General features: G+C 41.2%; 5 protein-coding genes and 1 long non-coding RNA gene across 8 annotated transcripts; 4 read left to right on the top strand and 2 right to left on the bottom strand.

Moving 5' to 3' along the window:
- Positions 1 to 2: 2 nt before the first annotated feature.
- Positions 3 to 1523, top strand: LOC149090585 (uncharacterized). 2 transcript variants are annotated; one of them, XR_016197359.1, is made up of 3 exons: positions 3 to 610; positions 683 to 1057; positions 1162 to 1523. It is a non-coding gene; the product is annotated as an uncharacterized LOC149090585 (long non-coding RNA). The 2 variants fall into 2 exon arrangements; XR_016197358.1 differs by having other exon boundaries at positions 683 to 1053.
- A 3696-nt stretch (positions 1524 to 5219) lies between these two features.
- LOC108656869 (microsomal glutathione S-transferase 1) lies at positions 5220 to 7128 on the top strand. The gene is made up of 2 exons (XM_018109201.3): positions 5220 to 6181; positions 6876 to 7128. Exons 1-2 carry the CDS (start codon positions 5955 to 5957, stop codon positions 7126 to 7128), a joined length of 480 nt encoding a protein of 159 aa, XP_017964690.1. The 5' UTR covers positions 5220 to 5954.
- Positions 7129 to 7373: 245 nt separating this feature from the next.
- On the top strand, positions 7374 to 9662 carry LOC108656868 (microsomal glutathione S-transferase 1). Of its 2 annotated transcripts, XM_018109199.3 has the most exons (4): positions 7377 to 7569; positions 7643 to 7678; positions 8202 to 8281; positions 8348 to 9662. In XM_018109199.3, the coding sequence occupies exons 1-4, from the start codon at positions 7405 to 7407 to the stop codon at positions 8598 to 8600; spliced, it is 534 nt and encodes a 177-aa protein (XP_017964688.1). In that variant the 5' UTR covers positions 7377 to 7404; the 3' UTR covers positions 8601 to 9662. The 2 variants fall into 2 exon arrangements, with proteins under 2 accessions (XP_017964689.1, XP_017964688.1); XM_018109200.3 differs by lacking the exon at positions 7643 to 7678 and having other exon boundaries at positions 7374 to 7569.
- Cox17 (Cytochrome c oxidase copper chaperone COX17) lies at positions 9128 to 9660 on the bottom strand. Its single transcript, XM_018109203.2, has 2 exons — positions 9486 to 9660; positions 9128 to 9393 (listed from the first exon to the last, which is right to left on the bottom strand). Exons 1-2 carry the CDS (start codon positions 9629 to 9631, stop codon positions 9309 to 9311), a joined length of 231 nt encoding a protein of 76 aa, XP_017964692.1. The 5' UTR covers positions 9632 to 9660; the 3' UTR covers positions 9128 to 9308.
- A 616-nt stretch (positions 9663 to 10278) lies between the features above and the next one.
- Positions 10279 to 10966, bottom strand: LOC108655686 (translation machinery-associated protein 16 homolog). The gene is made up of 2 exons (XM_018107465.3): positions 10566 to 10966; positions 10279 to 10500 (listed from the first exon to the last, which is right to left on the bottom strand). The coding sequence occupies exons 1-2, from the start codon at positions 10804 to 10806 to the stop codon at positions 10331 to 10333; spliced, it is 411 nt and encodes a 136-aa protein (XP_017962954.3). The 5' UTR covers positions 10807 to 10966; the 3' UTR covers positions 10279 to 10330.
- A 560-nt stretch (positions 10967 to 11526) lies between these two features.
- Dbct (Dihydrolipoamide branched chain transacylase E2) lies at positions 11527 to 14582 on the top strand. Its single transcript, XM_018109194.3, has 5 exons — positions 11527 to 11682; positions 11750 to 11856; positions 12676 to 13335; positions 13446 to 13844; positions 13907 to 14582. The coding sequence occupies exons 2-5, from the start codon at positions 11782 to 11784 to the stop codon at positions 14138 to 14140; spliced, it is 1368 nt and encodes a 455-aa protein (XP_017964683.2). The 5' UTR covers positions 11527 to 11682; positions 11750 to 11781; the 3' UTR covers positions 14141 to 14582.
- Positions 14583 to 14770: the final 188 nt, after the last annotated feature.

Below are 14770 nucleotides of genomic sequence, written 5' to 3' on the forward strand. Positions count from 1 at the left end.
CGACGCCGAAGCGAGCGCCGAAACGTATCGTAAGCGTGTGAGCAACAGAGAGCCAGAGACGTCGAGGCAGACAGAGATGGAGAGTGCGCAGCGCTCTCTCTTCGCTGCCTTTTGAGTTTTGGACTTGCGGGCACGTCAGCGCTGCTAACGCCGACAGAGCTGCACTGCAATACTGCACTTGAGCGACAGTCGACAGCGAAAGTCTGCGTCTGTTGCCGGGCGAATTGAGAGGGAGAGAGAAAGAGTAGCAAAGCGAAATGATTAAACGAGCAGAGGAAATCAATTGCAAATGTAGGCAAAATTCAATTTGATATTTCTGATGAGAACAAATTCGATTAATAAAGTTGTTCTTAGCAATTAAGTTTGACAACAATATTGCTCGCTTAGAATGTTAATTGCTTGACCGTTCACTGTTCGCATACACTGTGTGCGAACGTCTCATGCAAGCGGTGTTGGTAAGCGTCGCATTGTTACTTTGGACTTGAATTGAATTTCAACATGGGAAAATGACGTTTCGAAATTGGTGTAATCACATAAAGTGTTTATTTGCATTTGCAATGGGCGTGTACGCTGGGAGGCTGGTTGGCTGCTAGACTGAACGGGCGGTCAGGTGAATGTGATACAAGCGAAGCAGCATGCAATTCCAATTGGCATTTGCATAATTGGAATCACACCGAACCAGATGCTGGCAGATGGCGCGAGAGCATCTAAATGAGAGTGCATGCAAAGAGAGCAAACTGACGAGAGAGGGAGAGATAGAAACAGAGAGAAAGAGAGAGATTGGGAGAGCGAGAGAGTACACGCTTGAGAGGACGGGCCATGCTTGACAACTAGATTAACACGCAGAGCGCTGGCCCTCCATCCCGCACACAACCATTTATTATCAATTGTTTTGCTGTGTTTGTGTGTGTGCGTGCATGACCTTTGACCCAACACAGAATGCTAGAACATACTGCTGCGATAACACGCAGTGCAGTCCGCTTGACCAACACTAACAGAATAGAAGATCATGTCATCAGAGACGAAGATGGCGCCACGGCTGGCGTATTACAAGTGCGTCTGTACCTACACACAGACAGACACACGCACACACACACATACATCTGTATGTACTTAGCTTATACGTATACGTAATATTTGCTCAGCTCAATGTAATTGCAGCGCAGTTCCAAAGTTCAAACAACGGGTTCTGACTAAATGACTTGTGCTACAAACGAACAACTAAACGTTGAAGTGCTACAGTGGAGACTACACGGCTAGCAAATACCCTACAGCGGAAACCTAATATGAACTCAGACTTACACATGATAGATATGCACAGATATTACATAAAATATCAACAATTCAGTGTAAACAATATATTTATCGAATAATCAACTATTCGATAAGAGTTATAGATCATCTATAAATCGGTTAACTGTGCCTCAGGCGGCTAACCCACGCAATTTGTAAGCGATTATCTAGTTTATAAATCCATTTTAAATTCAATTTGAGGTCTACACAGCGTAAATTTGTGGAAGAAAATGGAGTGTTATCGATAACATCATGATATGTCACATATAGAATAAAATATACAACACTTCAAATAGATAGACTCATATAACTGTATAAGATCAGCAATTAATAAAGAAGTTATCGATATTTATCGTTTCATCAAAATGAGCTTGCATTACGGAAACAGCTCGCTCATAACTAGTGGGTATACCATAGACATGTTGAACTGCCAGACCCTAGCCCAAAAGCCGTCTGGGTCCAAAGATAAGCCGTCCCCAGACGCTGGCCCGTAAGTGAAGTACGCCCAATCAGTCGTCTGATACGTGGCCCAGTTCCGTTCGCCGACTTTACTGTGCGTCGTCTGGCCACAAACCGCATTTGGTATCACCGCCTGTTCCAAAGTTCAGCTCATTTGCGTTGTCATCATAGTGGGGATTGCGCTATAATCCAATCGAAGTGCTAATTATCGATGCTTATTACCGATATCGATATCTAAATGATTATACAGATAACGCTATTTCCCTCCCATGGACGCCCTCTCACACTTATTCGTTTGTCATTCGGTCGACTTTGAGCACCGACTTATCGCACTTACAAAACTACGTACCCCATTAAATATTTACAACATTGTAAATCAAATCAGACAGTTAAAAAAGCCATAACGGTACCTTGTAATTGTTTATGGACGTCTACAAAAAATACGTAATCAAAGCGTGAATCAAAACATGTTCACACAATGTCCGCTAATATTTATTTTATTTCGTATTATATGGAGTTTTTATTATCTGATGGAACCATTTTAGAGATCTTTCGAAATTCAAGTTTCTGAGAATTCCCTTTCCTCCTGGGACTTGATTCACTTTTAGATCATTCCAATTAGCAATCAGAATCGAGAATTGAAATCAGGACTCAGATTGTGCTTAGGAAATACCGGAAAGTTTTACTTTTCAATCGAAGTGCAACGCACTTTAGAAAAATTAGAAGTACGTTTAAGAAAAAAGGATAGAAGATGGAAGATGTAGAATAAAAGAGATGACAAGAGGAAACCAGAGCCAGATGAAGAGTACTTCGAATGTCAGCAGGAAGCAGAAGGAACTGGAGATGAGAAGGACGCAATTGAAGGAAGCAAGAAGAAGAAGTTGCTTTCTTAAGTAAGCAATGAATGGAGAAGAGAGGAAAGAAAAGGATAGACATGCATTGTGAAGACATCATAAAGCGGTCAAGTCAACAAAGCACTGAAAAACTGCACTATCTATACTATATCTATACCTGCATATACCCGCATATACATATGTATCTTTATCTTACTCTTACATAAACATCAAATCTAACATTTTAGTTAATGACTATACGATGTAGTTTATATATGTATGAATACTCTAACTCTACAATGTAGTGTCTATCTATCTATCTACCTCCTTTTGTTATATGTATGTATATACGTATGTCAACTGTTTAGCCATATGGCAATTACGTTATATTATCTATGGATTACGTCGTAAGGCAACCACACATCCCAATATCAAATGCACTCGCTACAAATAAGCATTGCGTTGTCGGTTATTGACACTCATCGTTCTTATCGTGCAATATACATGTACATAAATGTATATATATGAGTACATAGAAATCTAGTATATGCATATACTCTGGGGTCCATAGTATCTAAAGTCCAGAGTTTATTAGCAGCTGACTTCATTTGCAATTCATATGCCAGATGTTGCAGCATGTGTTGCGCTGCCAAGGCTTTTCCTATATATTTACCTAAATATGTATGGTGTATGCCTATATATATGTACATATACTAGTACTACTATTAACCCAATTCAGTGCCAACGTGTTTCTGTGTATCCAAAAATGAGAATGAAATAAAAATAAAATGATGATAAATTTGGACTTTGTTCGGGTAGAAATTCCGGCACATTCATTACGCTAATCATGCGTAATTTGGATGAGTCGTTGGCAAGTTCATTGTTCTTCTTCTTCCTCTTCGACCAGACATTATCGCACTTGCTAAAAACAACAACAACAAAAAAGTGTGTACCCAAAGCTCAATTTTGATAAGTTAAGAAAAGTTTTTTTTTTTTTTTTTTTTTTTTTTTTTCTTCTAGTTTAATTATATCGTAATGCTGAATGTCTGTCAAAACACAATTCTTATCATATGATGATATATAGTGCTCTTCAGAACACCATTTTTTTTTTTAGATTTATTTTTTATTTTATGTTAAGTGCTTAAGCGTCGTGACTATCTAGTAATAAAATAACCACGCTTTGTTGCTTTATAAATTAATTTGTATTCAACTGAAGACTTAGAAATGTTTGAAAGCTTTATGAAATCGCTTCGCAAGTACTCGAGATATAGTAAGTACGTATATACATACATATATGTATGTATGTATAAATGTACGTATGTATGTCGAGTGCAATTTGAATGCCAGATGTTGGCTACCTGTTGAGTTTCCAGAGACTATTACTAAAATCCAAGGTGATATTTTAGTTCTATAATTCATTTTTCGTTCTAAACAGCTGTGGATATTGTTTTTTTTTTTCCAGAAGGTAACTATTATGTAGAAACTAAGTTTAACAAATTGCAGAACACATCTTAAAAAAAACATATGTATGCATGTACACAATCTTGCTTACTTACATATTAACTTAGAGAAATTTAAATAAACGCTATACAATTAATGAGAAAGCTTTCAACATTAGTCCGAGCTCCATAGATGGCTTAGAACTCAAGTTACTTTGGCCTATTTTTATGCAAGCAAACTTAATCGCATGCAAAAATTTCAAATTAACTGTTAGGCTCGGCTTACTGTAAATTATGATCCTTAAATACAAAACACATGTCTGGCTCTCTTTGGCTTTCCCCTTCTGCCACGCTCTCGCTCTCACTCTCTCTCCTTCTTTGATTGCCTCGTTTAAATGTTAAACGCCACTCGTCATAAAGCAGACCACAGGAAAAAAACACCAACAACAAAAACAATAGCAGCCGCAACAAAAAAAGCACCCAGACAGTTGGACTTTGAACGCTCTACGTGTCGCGGCTAGCGTCGCCGTCTGCGTGGCTAGTGACGACGACGACGCAGCAGCGACACTGCCGGCGTCGCGCTGAAGCGTTGAGAAAATTCGATGAGTGGTAGAGCGCGAGTTTAATTTGTTCGGCAGCAGCAGCAGCAGCAACAGCAACGCAAAAGCACAAACAAAAAAAAAAAAAAACAAAAACAAGCATGAAACTCTTTACTCTTTTGACTAAATTTAGACAAGAGCAAAGACCAACTCTTGGCGTACGTCACATCGCACATTGTACATACACGAATACATACACATATACATATATGTATACATATACGCATGCCATTAGTTGCCATCTTGGGGGTACAGTTTGACATGCCACACGCGTCTACAGCTCACGCAGTAGATCAACATGAGTGCAGAAGTACTTGCAAAGACACATACACAGACGATTTACACACACGTACATAAATATACTCGCATACTCGCACACAAATATCTGTGCGAATTTGTTTTTGCATTTCATTATTTGCGTTGTGGTGTTTGACAGCTCGCTGCTTGCTCAATGACAAACGGTTAACTAAGCTTTGCATGAAAATATGCCCTGATAGTTGTATACATACACACACATACATATTTATATACTACATGTGTTTGAATGTATGTATGTATGTATATGTATATACATACTGTTAATTCGCCGGCTGAACTTTGAATTTAAGCAATGCTAATTTCAGCTCTTATTGTTGTTGATTTTCTCTTCTGCTGCTTCTTATTTGGACGCTTCCGTTGCCGTTTGAATTCTTGATTTTGTCTATTATAATAATCTGTTTGTCTGTATGTCAACATGTATGTATGTGTGTGCGTATCTGTGTGTATGCATACACATCTGTTAGCGCAAGTTTTTTTTTTCATATTTATTGTTTTTGTCTTTTGTTGTTTGTTAAACGCAACCTTGATCTTTTATTTTTGGATGTGCGAATTCTAGATCTGCTGTCTGTGTGCAAGTGCGTGTGTGTGTGTGTGTGCGTGTGAACTGCAGCAATAAACAACAAAATTTGATACGATTTGTATGCTGGCGACAATCCAATCCCCAATCCAATCCTAAGAAGGAGATAGATTGGATTAATTGACTGACTGATGAATTGACCTAATGAATGCATTGAACTAGCTGCCATAATTTCGCAAGCAAACAAGTGAGGACAGAATCATGAAAAGTTAAAACAAATAAGTTATTAATTTAATTGTTGCGATAAATAATGCAGGTGAGAACATGGCATGGTACACATTCGATTCTATATGGTCTATTGGGTCAGGTCAGAGCCTTGATTGTGGCAGAGGCGGACACAGCGGAGGGGGTGGGACTGTGAACGCGAGCAGCTGTTTTCGCCGTTATATGTCCTTAATTATAACGGCCCCAAAAGGATATTCAGTTCCAGTCGAAGATGGAGACCGAAAGCATGCCCGCAGCTCCCTTGCTGAGCAAATCGAATTCGGTTTTTTGCTGCTATCTATTTTGGAGTAGTCTGCTCATACTTAAAATGCTATGCATGTCTCTACTGACAGCCAGGCAGCGCATTAAAACCAAAACGTTTGCTAATCCGGAGGATTTGCGGGTGGGCCGATGCACGGATGTGCGTTTCAACGATCCCAATGTGGAGCGAGTGCGTCGGTAAGTGCAAACAAGTAAAAATAAATACATGCATTTGTATGTATAGAAAATAAAAGATAATCAAAAATTCCAATTAAATGTGTTATACAATGCCTGTACATATGTACATACATACATGCATATGTGATCATATGTCACGTACGTTCTTAAAAGCCATTAAAAGCTCATTAATGACGTCACGCAGTGATCCACGCTCCAGAAGCAGCGCATCATGCGATCTGCCGAATATTTAGATTGTGACCTAAGCATTAAATATTATTTAATTTAATTGTATAATCTAATATGCAATTCATTATCATGATTGTCCCGCTTCAAGTTAATTGAGCTAAAAATCCACTTAATTGCTTTGCCAATATGTATGTATGTAAATATGTAGTGTGTGGGCCACACACTTTCACTCTCGCCTTGCAGTTTGTTGAGCGCTTGTCCCACACACGTCATAATTGCACTTGAGCAGCTTCGCTATAGAATTCAGTTAGGCTATGAGCAATATACATATATGTATGTATGTACACATATTAAACAAAGTTATCAATGTTTTTTTATACAATCCTATGTATGCAAATGTATAATATATGTATTATAATATTAATTACGATATTTTGTGCTGCTTGAATGTAGTGTGTGGGATGCTTTTTCCTACTCTCTTGACCTCTCTCTCTCTCTCTCTCATACTATCTATTTCTTATTGCAGCGCTCATCGCAACGATTTGGAGAATGTGCTGCCCTTTTTGCTAATGACCCTCGCCTATGTGGCCTGCGGCCCCCACCCATTGACCGCCAAGCTGCTGATACGCATTGGAGCCAGCGCTCGACTGTTGCATACGCTTTTCTATGCTGTGCTGCCGCTGCCGCAGCCGACGCGAGCGATCTGCTTCTTTATCACGTTCAGCATTGTGTGCTTCGAGGCGGTCTATGTGCTCATCTGTTCCATCAAATATATCTAAACGGAAGAGACGAATGATGTAGAGCGAGAAAGAGAGGAGACGGAGAGGAAGATGTTGGATTTATGAGCCGTTTAGCATTTTATGTTTTGCCTAGTCACCTAGTCAGTAGCTTCTCTAGTCGCACGCACACACACACACAAACACACACTTATGAATAGTAGCTTGGAACCAGTTTGACTAGTTGGCGCTGCGCTGTTTGAGTTGGAACTGGAACTCCACATTGGATCACTTGCCAAAGTACGCTTTAGCCGCACAGACAGAAAACAGACGCTCGACATGTCCAACACATCTGCTCCTACGATGCATGATAAGCTGACAAATATGGAGCTGCTCACACTGGACAATCCTGTCTTCTGTTGCTATCTCTTTTGGGCCACAGTGTTGGTGGTGAAGATGCTGCTCATGTCCCTGTTGACGGCGTTGCAGCGCTTCCGCTACAAGGTAAGTCCTGGATGTGCCACACACAGTCACACACACACGTCTGCAGCTCATTCTGCGATTTCGAAATTCACAGCTGTTGGGTCTGGTGCCGCTGGCAGTGCGGCGCAAGGTAAATCCTGCATGCTTAAAATAGTCATAATGTTCGGTGTATGGGACCCAATTGGAACTCTGCTTGCTTTTTGAATACTTTCGCTCTTGCCATCCACATTGCTTCGTAGTGTATGGGACGAAATTTCTCATGAAGCTTCATATTTCCATTCACGATCCTGCTCTCGCTCTCATCAACAACATTGGTTCTATAAATACCAAATGCAATTATATTCTTTCTACGTATTGGAAACTAAACGGTCACACATACTTATGCATGTAAATATGTATGTACATGTATACATATAAATTATAAAATTGTATACATTAATGCATACACATGCCTGTATGTATGTTTGAGCTGTTTGACAACATTTTGCAAAATTGGCAATCGCACCGTCTCATTCACTCAGTTATTTTTAACTGATGTTCTTTACTTTCCCTCTCGCTTGCACTTTATTTAATGCGTATAGTATTAAGTGGAAGTGGTTACCCTTCCAGCCAGCGCCTTCCATTAATTCCATTGGCCTGCCACCATATTTCAGGTCTTTCCCAACGAAGAGGATCTGTTTTTCAAGAACATTGAAGTGCAGTTCGATGATCCACATGTGGAACGCGTGCGAAGGTGGGTATGCAAAACAGCCAACTGAACGAGATTGACAGCATGCTCTCTCCCTCTCTCTCATTGTAGAGCTCATCGCAATGATATGGAGAATATTTTGCCATACTTCATCATGGCCTTGATCTATGTGTGCACCAACCCCAATCCTCTCGTGGCCTGCAATCTGTTCCGCGTGGCTGCTATTGCACGCATTGTCCACACGCTCGTCTATGCTCTCTACCCAGTGCCGCAGCCATCACGAATTTTGGCCTTTGCCACAATGCTACTGATTACCTTCTACATGGCTGCCGTTGTGGCATTACGTACATTGCGTTTCATTTGAGCGTACGAATTTCAAAAGTGGCGCCATAAAAGCTTGCGCGCGCTGACTTCACATAGTAACATTGGCCAGGGCAGCACAAATAGGTTTAGGGTTGAAGAGCTTAAGTGATTTTTTTTTGTTTTTTTAAATATGCTGCGTTACATAATAAAAGGTAACACTTGACGAAGCTCACTTTTTTTGAAGGCATTACAGCTGTGGCGTTGTCTGTTAAATTTTTCTGCAGTGCTTACAAAATAAAATGTTTCTATGACAGCAAACGAGTTGTCAAGCGAAAGAATTTCTGACGTCACAGTTACAGGACAGAAACGCAAGATCTCTCGCTGCTCTCGCGTCACGATTTGTTTGTACATGTAAACAAACCATGAACCGGACACTCGTTCATTTAATCTAACTAGCTGATAACACGGAGGATGACGGCGGGAGTTGAGGAACCAGTTAAGAAAAGCGCGATAATCTCTGACGTCACAGGTGCTCTGTATCGCAATTTAAGCACTCTTACGTGCAAAGAATGAAAGCGAAAATTTGCGTTTGGTTTCAATAAATTTTGGCTTTTTGTTTTTTTAAATTAAATTAACTATAATTAGCTTGAGATATAACAAACGAAAAAAAAAAAAAATTGGGATATTAATTTAAGTTAACGCGCCAGTGGGTGGGGAGATGCCGCTTTTGTATGCTAAGTAGTATTCCACCGACCCAGCATTCAGCTTCTTAGATATTGAAGCCAGCATCTCGCATGCATTGCTTGTGTGCCTCGATCAGCTTTGTGCAGTTCTCCTCCCCGTTCTCCACAATGCTGCAAATTGCAAAAGCACAAATTGATTAGACTACAGAAAGCAAGCGCAAATGCAACATCAAATTTTGTTGCGTCATCGCATTTTTACTTACCACTGGTCACGTGCACGCTTCGTTTCGGGGCAGGCACAGCAGGCTTTGCACTTGGGTTTGTCACCGCCGGCGGCGGCTGCATTTGTCGCTGTAGTTGCGGCGGCGGTCTCCACGACTCCGACTCCCTTTGATGAACTGCTGCCCATTGTTATATTGTATGTTAATTACGCAGAGACTGGGATAATATAATAAAAGTGGGTTTTAGGTGAATTCTATGCACTTCTGCTTGTGATGGCATTTGTTTATGTAATAAATCTTACCTAAATTAAAAAATTTGTGCAGTTTATTTCACCACAATTCACACGAATAACAAATTTCAAGTTCACACACACACGCACGCGACGAACAGCTGATTGTTTATTTGCCTATCGATAGGCGTCGCTGCAGCACACGTGCTCAACAGTGTTGTCAGCTCAGCTTTTTTATAGTCAAATTTTGAATGCACTCTCAATGCAATTTATATCGTAAGCCGTAAGTGTATTTTGTAGTATGTGTATGTATTTAATGTTAAATATATTCTGTATGCTGTGTGTGTATTGAAATGCAATGTGTAAAGAGTGACAATTATTTCATAGAAAGTATGATTTAGAAACAGGCAGGCTATTTATAAGCGATATATATATATCCATAGTGGCATACATATATATGCCTATTCGTAAGCATGTCCAAATATTTAAATATTTTTATATGTAGCTCCTTTGCTACGGCTGGCATCACTGTAAATAAGCGCATAATGTGGGTCAACTATCGTTGATACTATCGATATGCAAGCTACTTGGTGTATTTCCACCTCTACTGTTTACTACATGTTTATTGAAATTTGTTTATATTATAATGAATGGTTTTTAGACTGTTTCCATTTGATCCGCGCTGGTGCTGGCTGGCGCTGACTGCTTCAGCCGCTGCAGCATATTGTGTGACACCAAATCTAGTTTTAAATGCTGAACGCTTAACGCGCTGCCGTCCCAATCAAGCAGCATTTTGAATTTGGCCGGATCGCATAGGTTTAGCAATTCTGTTAAAGCAAATTTTTGATATGATGTATTTAAATATATAATTTATAGTCTGTCTTGCTCTTACCCATGCCGCCGCTCTGGTACTCATTGCGCTCCCTTTCCAGTGTTATTCTGATGACATCTTGTCGCGCTGCGTGCTGATTGGCGCGGTTTTTGCCTATCGATTGCTTGAGCGCTATTTGCTGCAGTTCCTCGTCGAACCTATGCAGGTACAGCTCAATTAGCTCCTCAAATTCCTGTGGGCTCAACGGCGTTGTGCGCTCCTCATCAATGTGGCCGAGAAACCAGCTCAGCTTCTCGCCCATTATGTTGCTTTTAATTGCATGGCCGAGGCGGGTTTTGTGCTTGTTATTCTGTCTGCGCGCCTTTTTGCCCAACGCCTTAGTCTTACGGCTGTTGGGGTGTTTGCATTTCTCCAGTTCTTTACGTAAATTTGCCTGCAATTTTTTGAAATTGAATTTATTTATTTACTTTTTAAGATGTTGCTGCGACTTGCCATCTTGCTGCTGATCACGTTGTTTTTGTTTGCTGTCACAGCTGCTTGGTAGCTAACGATATTTCAACAACAGCTGTTGTCGCTAGAGGGCGCCAGTTCCGATTGGTTTGAAAATCTTTTCAGTGTTGTGCACGTCAGCATTTGGCTACAAAATATTTAGCCTTTTTTGTAACAAAGTTATCAATTTCTCCAATACTGTTATAGAAAAAAAAAGTTTTTCTTCTTTCAAACGCATTTTGACATTTTCATGGCTAGCACAGCTGTTTTGAGACACTTTGCTGTAATAATTTGAGATAAGAGACAATTATGTAATAGAACTAAATATTCACTGTGTCTTTCTTATTTCTAGGTTTCAATAATAATTTAAAAGATTTTCTGGACAATTCTATATCACCAGCAATTTTTAGCTATTAAGTTTGATAAGTGATTGACATTCTGTTAGCACTGCATTAGCTAGTCGCTAGATGACGCTAGCTTCAATCGATTTTCAAATTCCTTATCGATGTTGGACATTTGAAAGATGTTTTGAAGCTAGGTGGCGCTAGAGCAATGATCAGCTCCACCTGGCAAACAGCTGGCAAATGCAAAACAAACTGACAACCAGAAGTTCGCTTGATAAGGGCGTTCATTGGGGGCAGTTGAGTGGATTTTACGCATCGACTCACACATTTTGCAGCATTTAGAGGTATTTTATACGGAATTAATAGCCAACCAGGACAGAACTTAACTTTAACGGTATTTCACAATTACAGGCCATTACCAACAAACATTCACCAAATTGGCCATGGCAACACATTTGCTACGAAATGGCAGCACATTTTGGCTGCTCAAAAATTGCCAACGCTCGATGCCATTCATAGTAAGTGGAGACTAATGACCAATAACTAAGTTCTTTGAACATCTTTGATCAATATTTGTAATTTATGAGCGGCGAAAAGTATAAAAGCAACGGACACACGAGAAAGTCGCGATGTTCTGCGATGTTCTATTATGTAATCGAATTCGCACAACAACAAGTGGCAATTCGTTTGTCCGACAGCATGTGTGCGAGCGCGATAGCATGCTTTTTACGCACAAAACGCGCAACAGGTGCGACAGAGCGAGCGCGAGGGAGAGGGAGAACGCACACGATTTGTTTCGCTGTTCTCGCATTAATACCGAAAGGGGGCGCATGCCTGTTTGACTTTACCATTTAATGTGCTCAATCAATTGAATAAGTTCGCGAATCGGGTATATTGTGTTTTTGCAAGTAGTTGCAGCGGGAGAATGTAATAAGATATAAAATAGTGTATATATGTATGTATATATAAGCATTGCTATATGTGTAGAGTTCAGTCTTACTCTGTTTTAGGAGATCTGTTAGAGCTTTTGTTGGAGCTTATTTCTAATGGAAGCTCATTGTTAATAAGGTATATGCATATAAGGTATATACATATATATAAATTCATATATTTTCTTCAATTTTAACCTTAATTAGAACTGTAACACATAACTAATATCGATAAATATCGATTTGCATAAGATTCGCTAGCATATAAGCACTGACTATATATGCAGGGTATTTGTGAGTCACACAAGTTATATTTCAGCATTTTCCGCTTCATTTGCACTTTGTCTTGAAACGTGGATTTTGATATTTGAAATTGGTGGCATTTGAATAACTTTGAGCCCTTTTCAGGTGTCGCGCTGCCTGCAATTGACGCCTCGCCTGGAGAAGAAGATCGCCTTCAATCTGAGCGACATTGGCGAGGGCATACGCGAGGTGACCGTCAAGGAGTGGTTCGTGAAGGTGGGCGACACCGTCGAGCAGTTCGACAACCTGTGCGAGGTGCAGTCGGACAAGGCATCGGTGACCATCACCAGTCGCTACGATGGCAAGATCACGCGCATCTACCACAACATCGATGAGCTGGCTCTGGTGGGCAAACCGCTGCTCGAGTTCGAGGTGGAGGATGCGGAGGAGGAAGATGACAGCAGCAGCAGCAGCAGCAGCAGCAGCAGCGATAGTGATGCGCAGCCTAGTCCAGCAGCAGCAGCTGGCGGTTCGTCCGCTGGTCGTCATATAACACCCGCCACGCCCGCCGTCCGTCGCCTGGCCAAGGAGCACAAAGTAAATCTGGCCAAGGTGCCGGCCACAGGCAAAAATGGACGTGTGCTCAAGGGCGATGTTCTCGAGTATTTGGGTCAAGTGCCGCCCGGCACCAATGTGCCCCATCCCAGCAATACGCAAGCCAAGCTGGCTCCAGCCGCCACTCCGCCCTTGACGGCGCCAGCGGATCGTGTGGAGCAGCTCAAAGGCGTGCGCAAGGCCATGCTCAAGTCGATGATGGAATCCCTCGTAAGTAATAGAAGGACGTACAAACTGAAGTTTCTTCTATGCATATGCACATTGAAGTGAAGTCCCGTTTTTCCACATATATGTAATTATGTTTCCATTTCTTTTCATAGAAAATTCCACATTTTGCGTACAGCGATGAGATCGATATGTCGAATCTGGTCAAGTTCCGGAGCCAACTGCAAGCGTCTGCTCAGGAGCAGGGCGTGCCCAAGCTAACCTTTATGCCGTTCTGCATTAAGGCCGCCAGCATTGCCCTGACCAGGTATCCGATTCTGAATAGCTCACTGGATTTGGCTAGCGAGTCGATCATCTATAAAGGCGCCCACAACATTAGCGTTGCGATCGATACGCCCCAGGGTCTGGTGGTGCCCAACATCAAGAACTGTCAGGCGAAGAGCATCATTCAGATAGCCAAGGATCTGAATGCGCTTGTCGAGCGCGGACGCACTGGCTCCCTAGGTCCCGCGGACTTTGCCGACGGCACCTTCTCGTTGTCCAACATTGGCGTCGTAAGTGATCTATGTCTATAAATAGAATTGGATTGGATCTGATGTAATTCTTGAACTTTCAGGTGGGCGGCACGTATACACATCCCTGCATAATGGCGCCCCAGGTGGCCATTGGCGCAATGGGACGTACCAAGGCGGTGCCGCGCTTCAATGACAAGGACGAGGTTGTCAAGGCATACATCATGAGTGTTAGCTGGTCGGCGGATCATCGTGTCATCGATGGCGTCACTATGGCCAGTTTTTCCAATGTCTGGAAGCAGCACCTGGAACAGCCGGCGCTCTTTTTGCTCCACTAAACCAGGCTGCGAAGCTTCCATCGATCAACCATTAAGGCTGTTCTCTTGCATTTATTTACAAAACAGAAAGATAGAAAACAAAAATGAAAGAAAGTGAGAAAGAAAGCAAACAAAACCTTTGCAACTGTTTTCAGTGCCTTATGGCCGCCATGTGACGCTCAACCCAAATTATCCCCTCTCCCCTTCAGAATGTGCATTTATAGCGGACGCCGCCCGTGCGAGCTCCTCTTTAGCTTTAAGCTCGTTGCGCACTTGGCTGGCCAATCAAAAAGCGACTCCCAATCCCATACCCCTTTAATTCAATTGTTATGATGTTTAACGCTGCTCACAGTTTAACTGTAAGTTGCATATTTTAAATATATGTACATATATACACATAAGTATATATTATATGTACTCCTGTTGTAATTGGTTGTCTAAATAAATAAAGAGCCTTTTTTTTAGCTCTGTAGCTAAATTTTGTTCAACTCTTAGTCAGGATAAAGCTAAAATGCTATATTTTAGTTAGTGCTGTCAGTGTAGCCAGTTTACAGCTAGATTTAGCTCTTGGTGCAGCTAAAATATAAATATGCCAACGCTCTTAAGCAGCAACGGTGAGAAAGGCACATAAATATTTATATATACTATGTA

This window comes from Drosophila navojoa, chromosome X, assembly GCF_054131105.1.
Source record: "Drosophila navojoa isolate 15081-1374.11 chromosome X, UAZ_NAV_1.0, whole genome shotgun sequence".
NCBI lineage: Eukaryota > Metazoa > Arthropoda > Insecta > Diptera > Drosophilidae > Drosophila > Drosophila navojoa.

Bases quoted from the DNA above. Each gene is read 5' to 3' on its own strand.
- LOC108656869 (XM_018109201.3), top strand. From the start codon at position 5,955: ATGGAGACCGAAAGCATGCCCGCAGCTCCCTTGCTGAGCAAATCGAAT. The intron at 6,182-6,875 runs GTAAGTGCAAAC...TTCTTATTGCAG, and splicing joins AATGTGGAGCGAGTGCGTCG to CGCTCATCGCAACGATTTGG.
- Dbct (XM_018109194.3), top strand. From the start codon at position 11,782: ATGGCAACACATTTGCTACGAAATGGCAGCACATTTTGGCTGCTCAAA. The intron at 11,857-12,675 runs GTAAGTGGAGAC...AGCCCTTTTCAG, and splicing joins AACGCTCGATGCCATTCATA to GTGTCGCGCTGCCTGCAATT. The intron at 13,336-13,445 runs GTAAGTAATAGA...TTCTTTTCATAG, and splicing joins AGTCGATGATGGAATCCCTC to AAAATTCCACATTTTGCGTA.
- LOC108655686 (XM_018107465.3), bottom strand. From the start codon at position 10,806: ATGGGCGAGAAGCTGAGCTGGTTTCTCGGCCACATTGATGAGGAGCGC. The intron at 10,501-10,565 runs GTAAGAGCAAGA...TTGCTTTAACAG, and splicing joins GTACCAGAGCGGCGGCATGG to AATTGCTAAACCTATGCGAT.
- Cox17 (XM_018109203.2), bottom strand. From the start codon at position 9,631: ATGGGCAGCAGTTCATCAAAGGGAGTCGGAGTCGTGGAGACCGCCGCC. The intron at 9,394-9,485 runs GTAAGTAAAAAT...TGCAATTTGCAG, and splicing joins AAGCGTGCACGTGACCAGTG to CATTGTGGAGAACGGGGAGG.
- LOC108656868 (XM_018109199.3), top strand. From the start codon at position 7,405: ATGTCCAACACATCTGCTCCTACGATGCATGATAAGCTGACAAATATG. The intron at 7,570-7,642 runs GTAAGTCCTGGA...CGAAATTCACAG, and splicing joins TGCAGCGCTTCCGCTACAAG to CTGTTGGGTCTGGTGCCGCT. The intron at 7,679-8,201 runs GTAAATCCTGCA...ACCATATTTCAG, and splicing joins CGCTGGCAGTGCGGCGCAAG to GTCTTTCCCAACGAAGAGGA.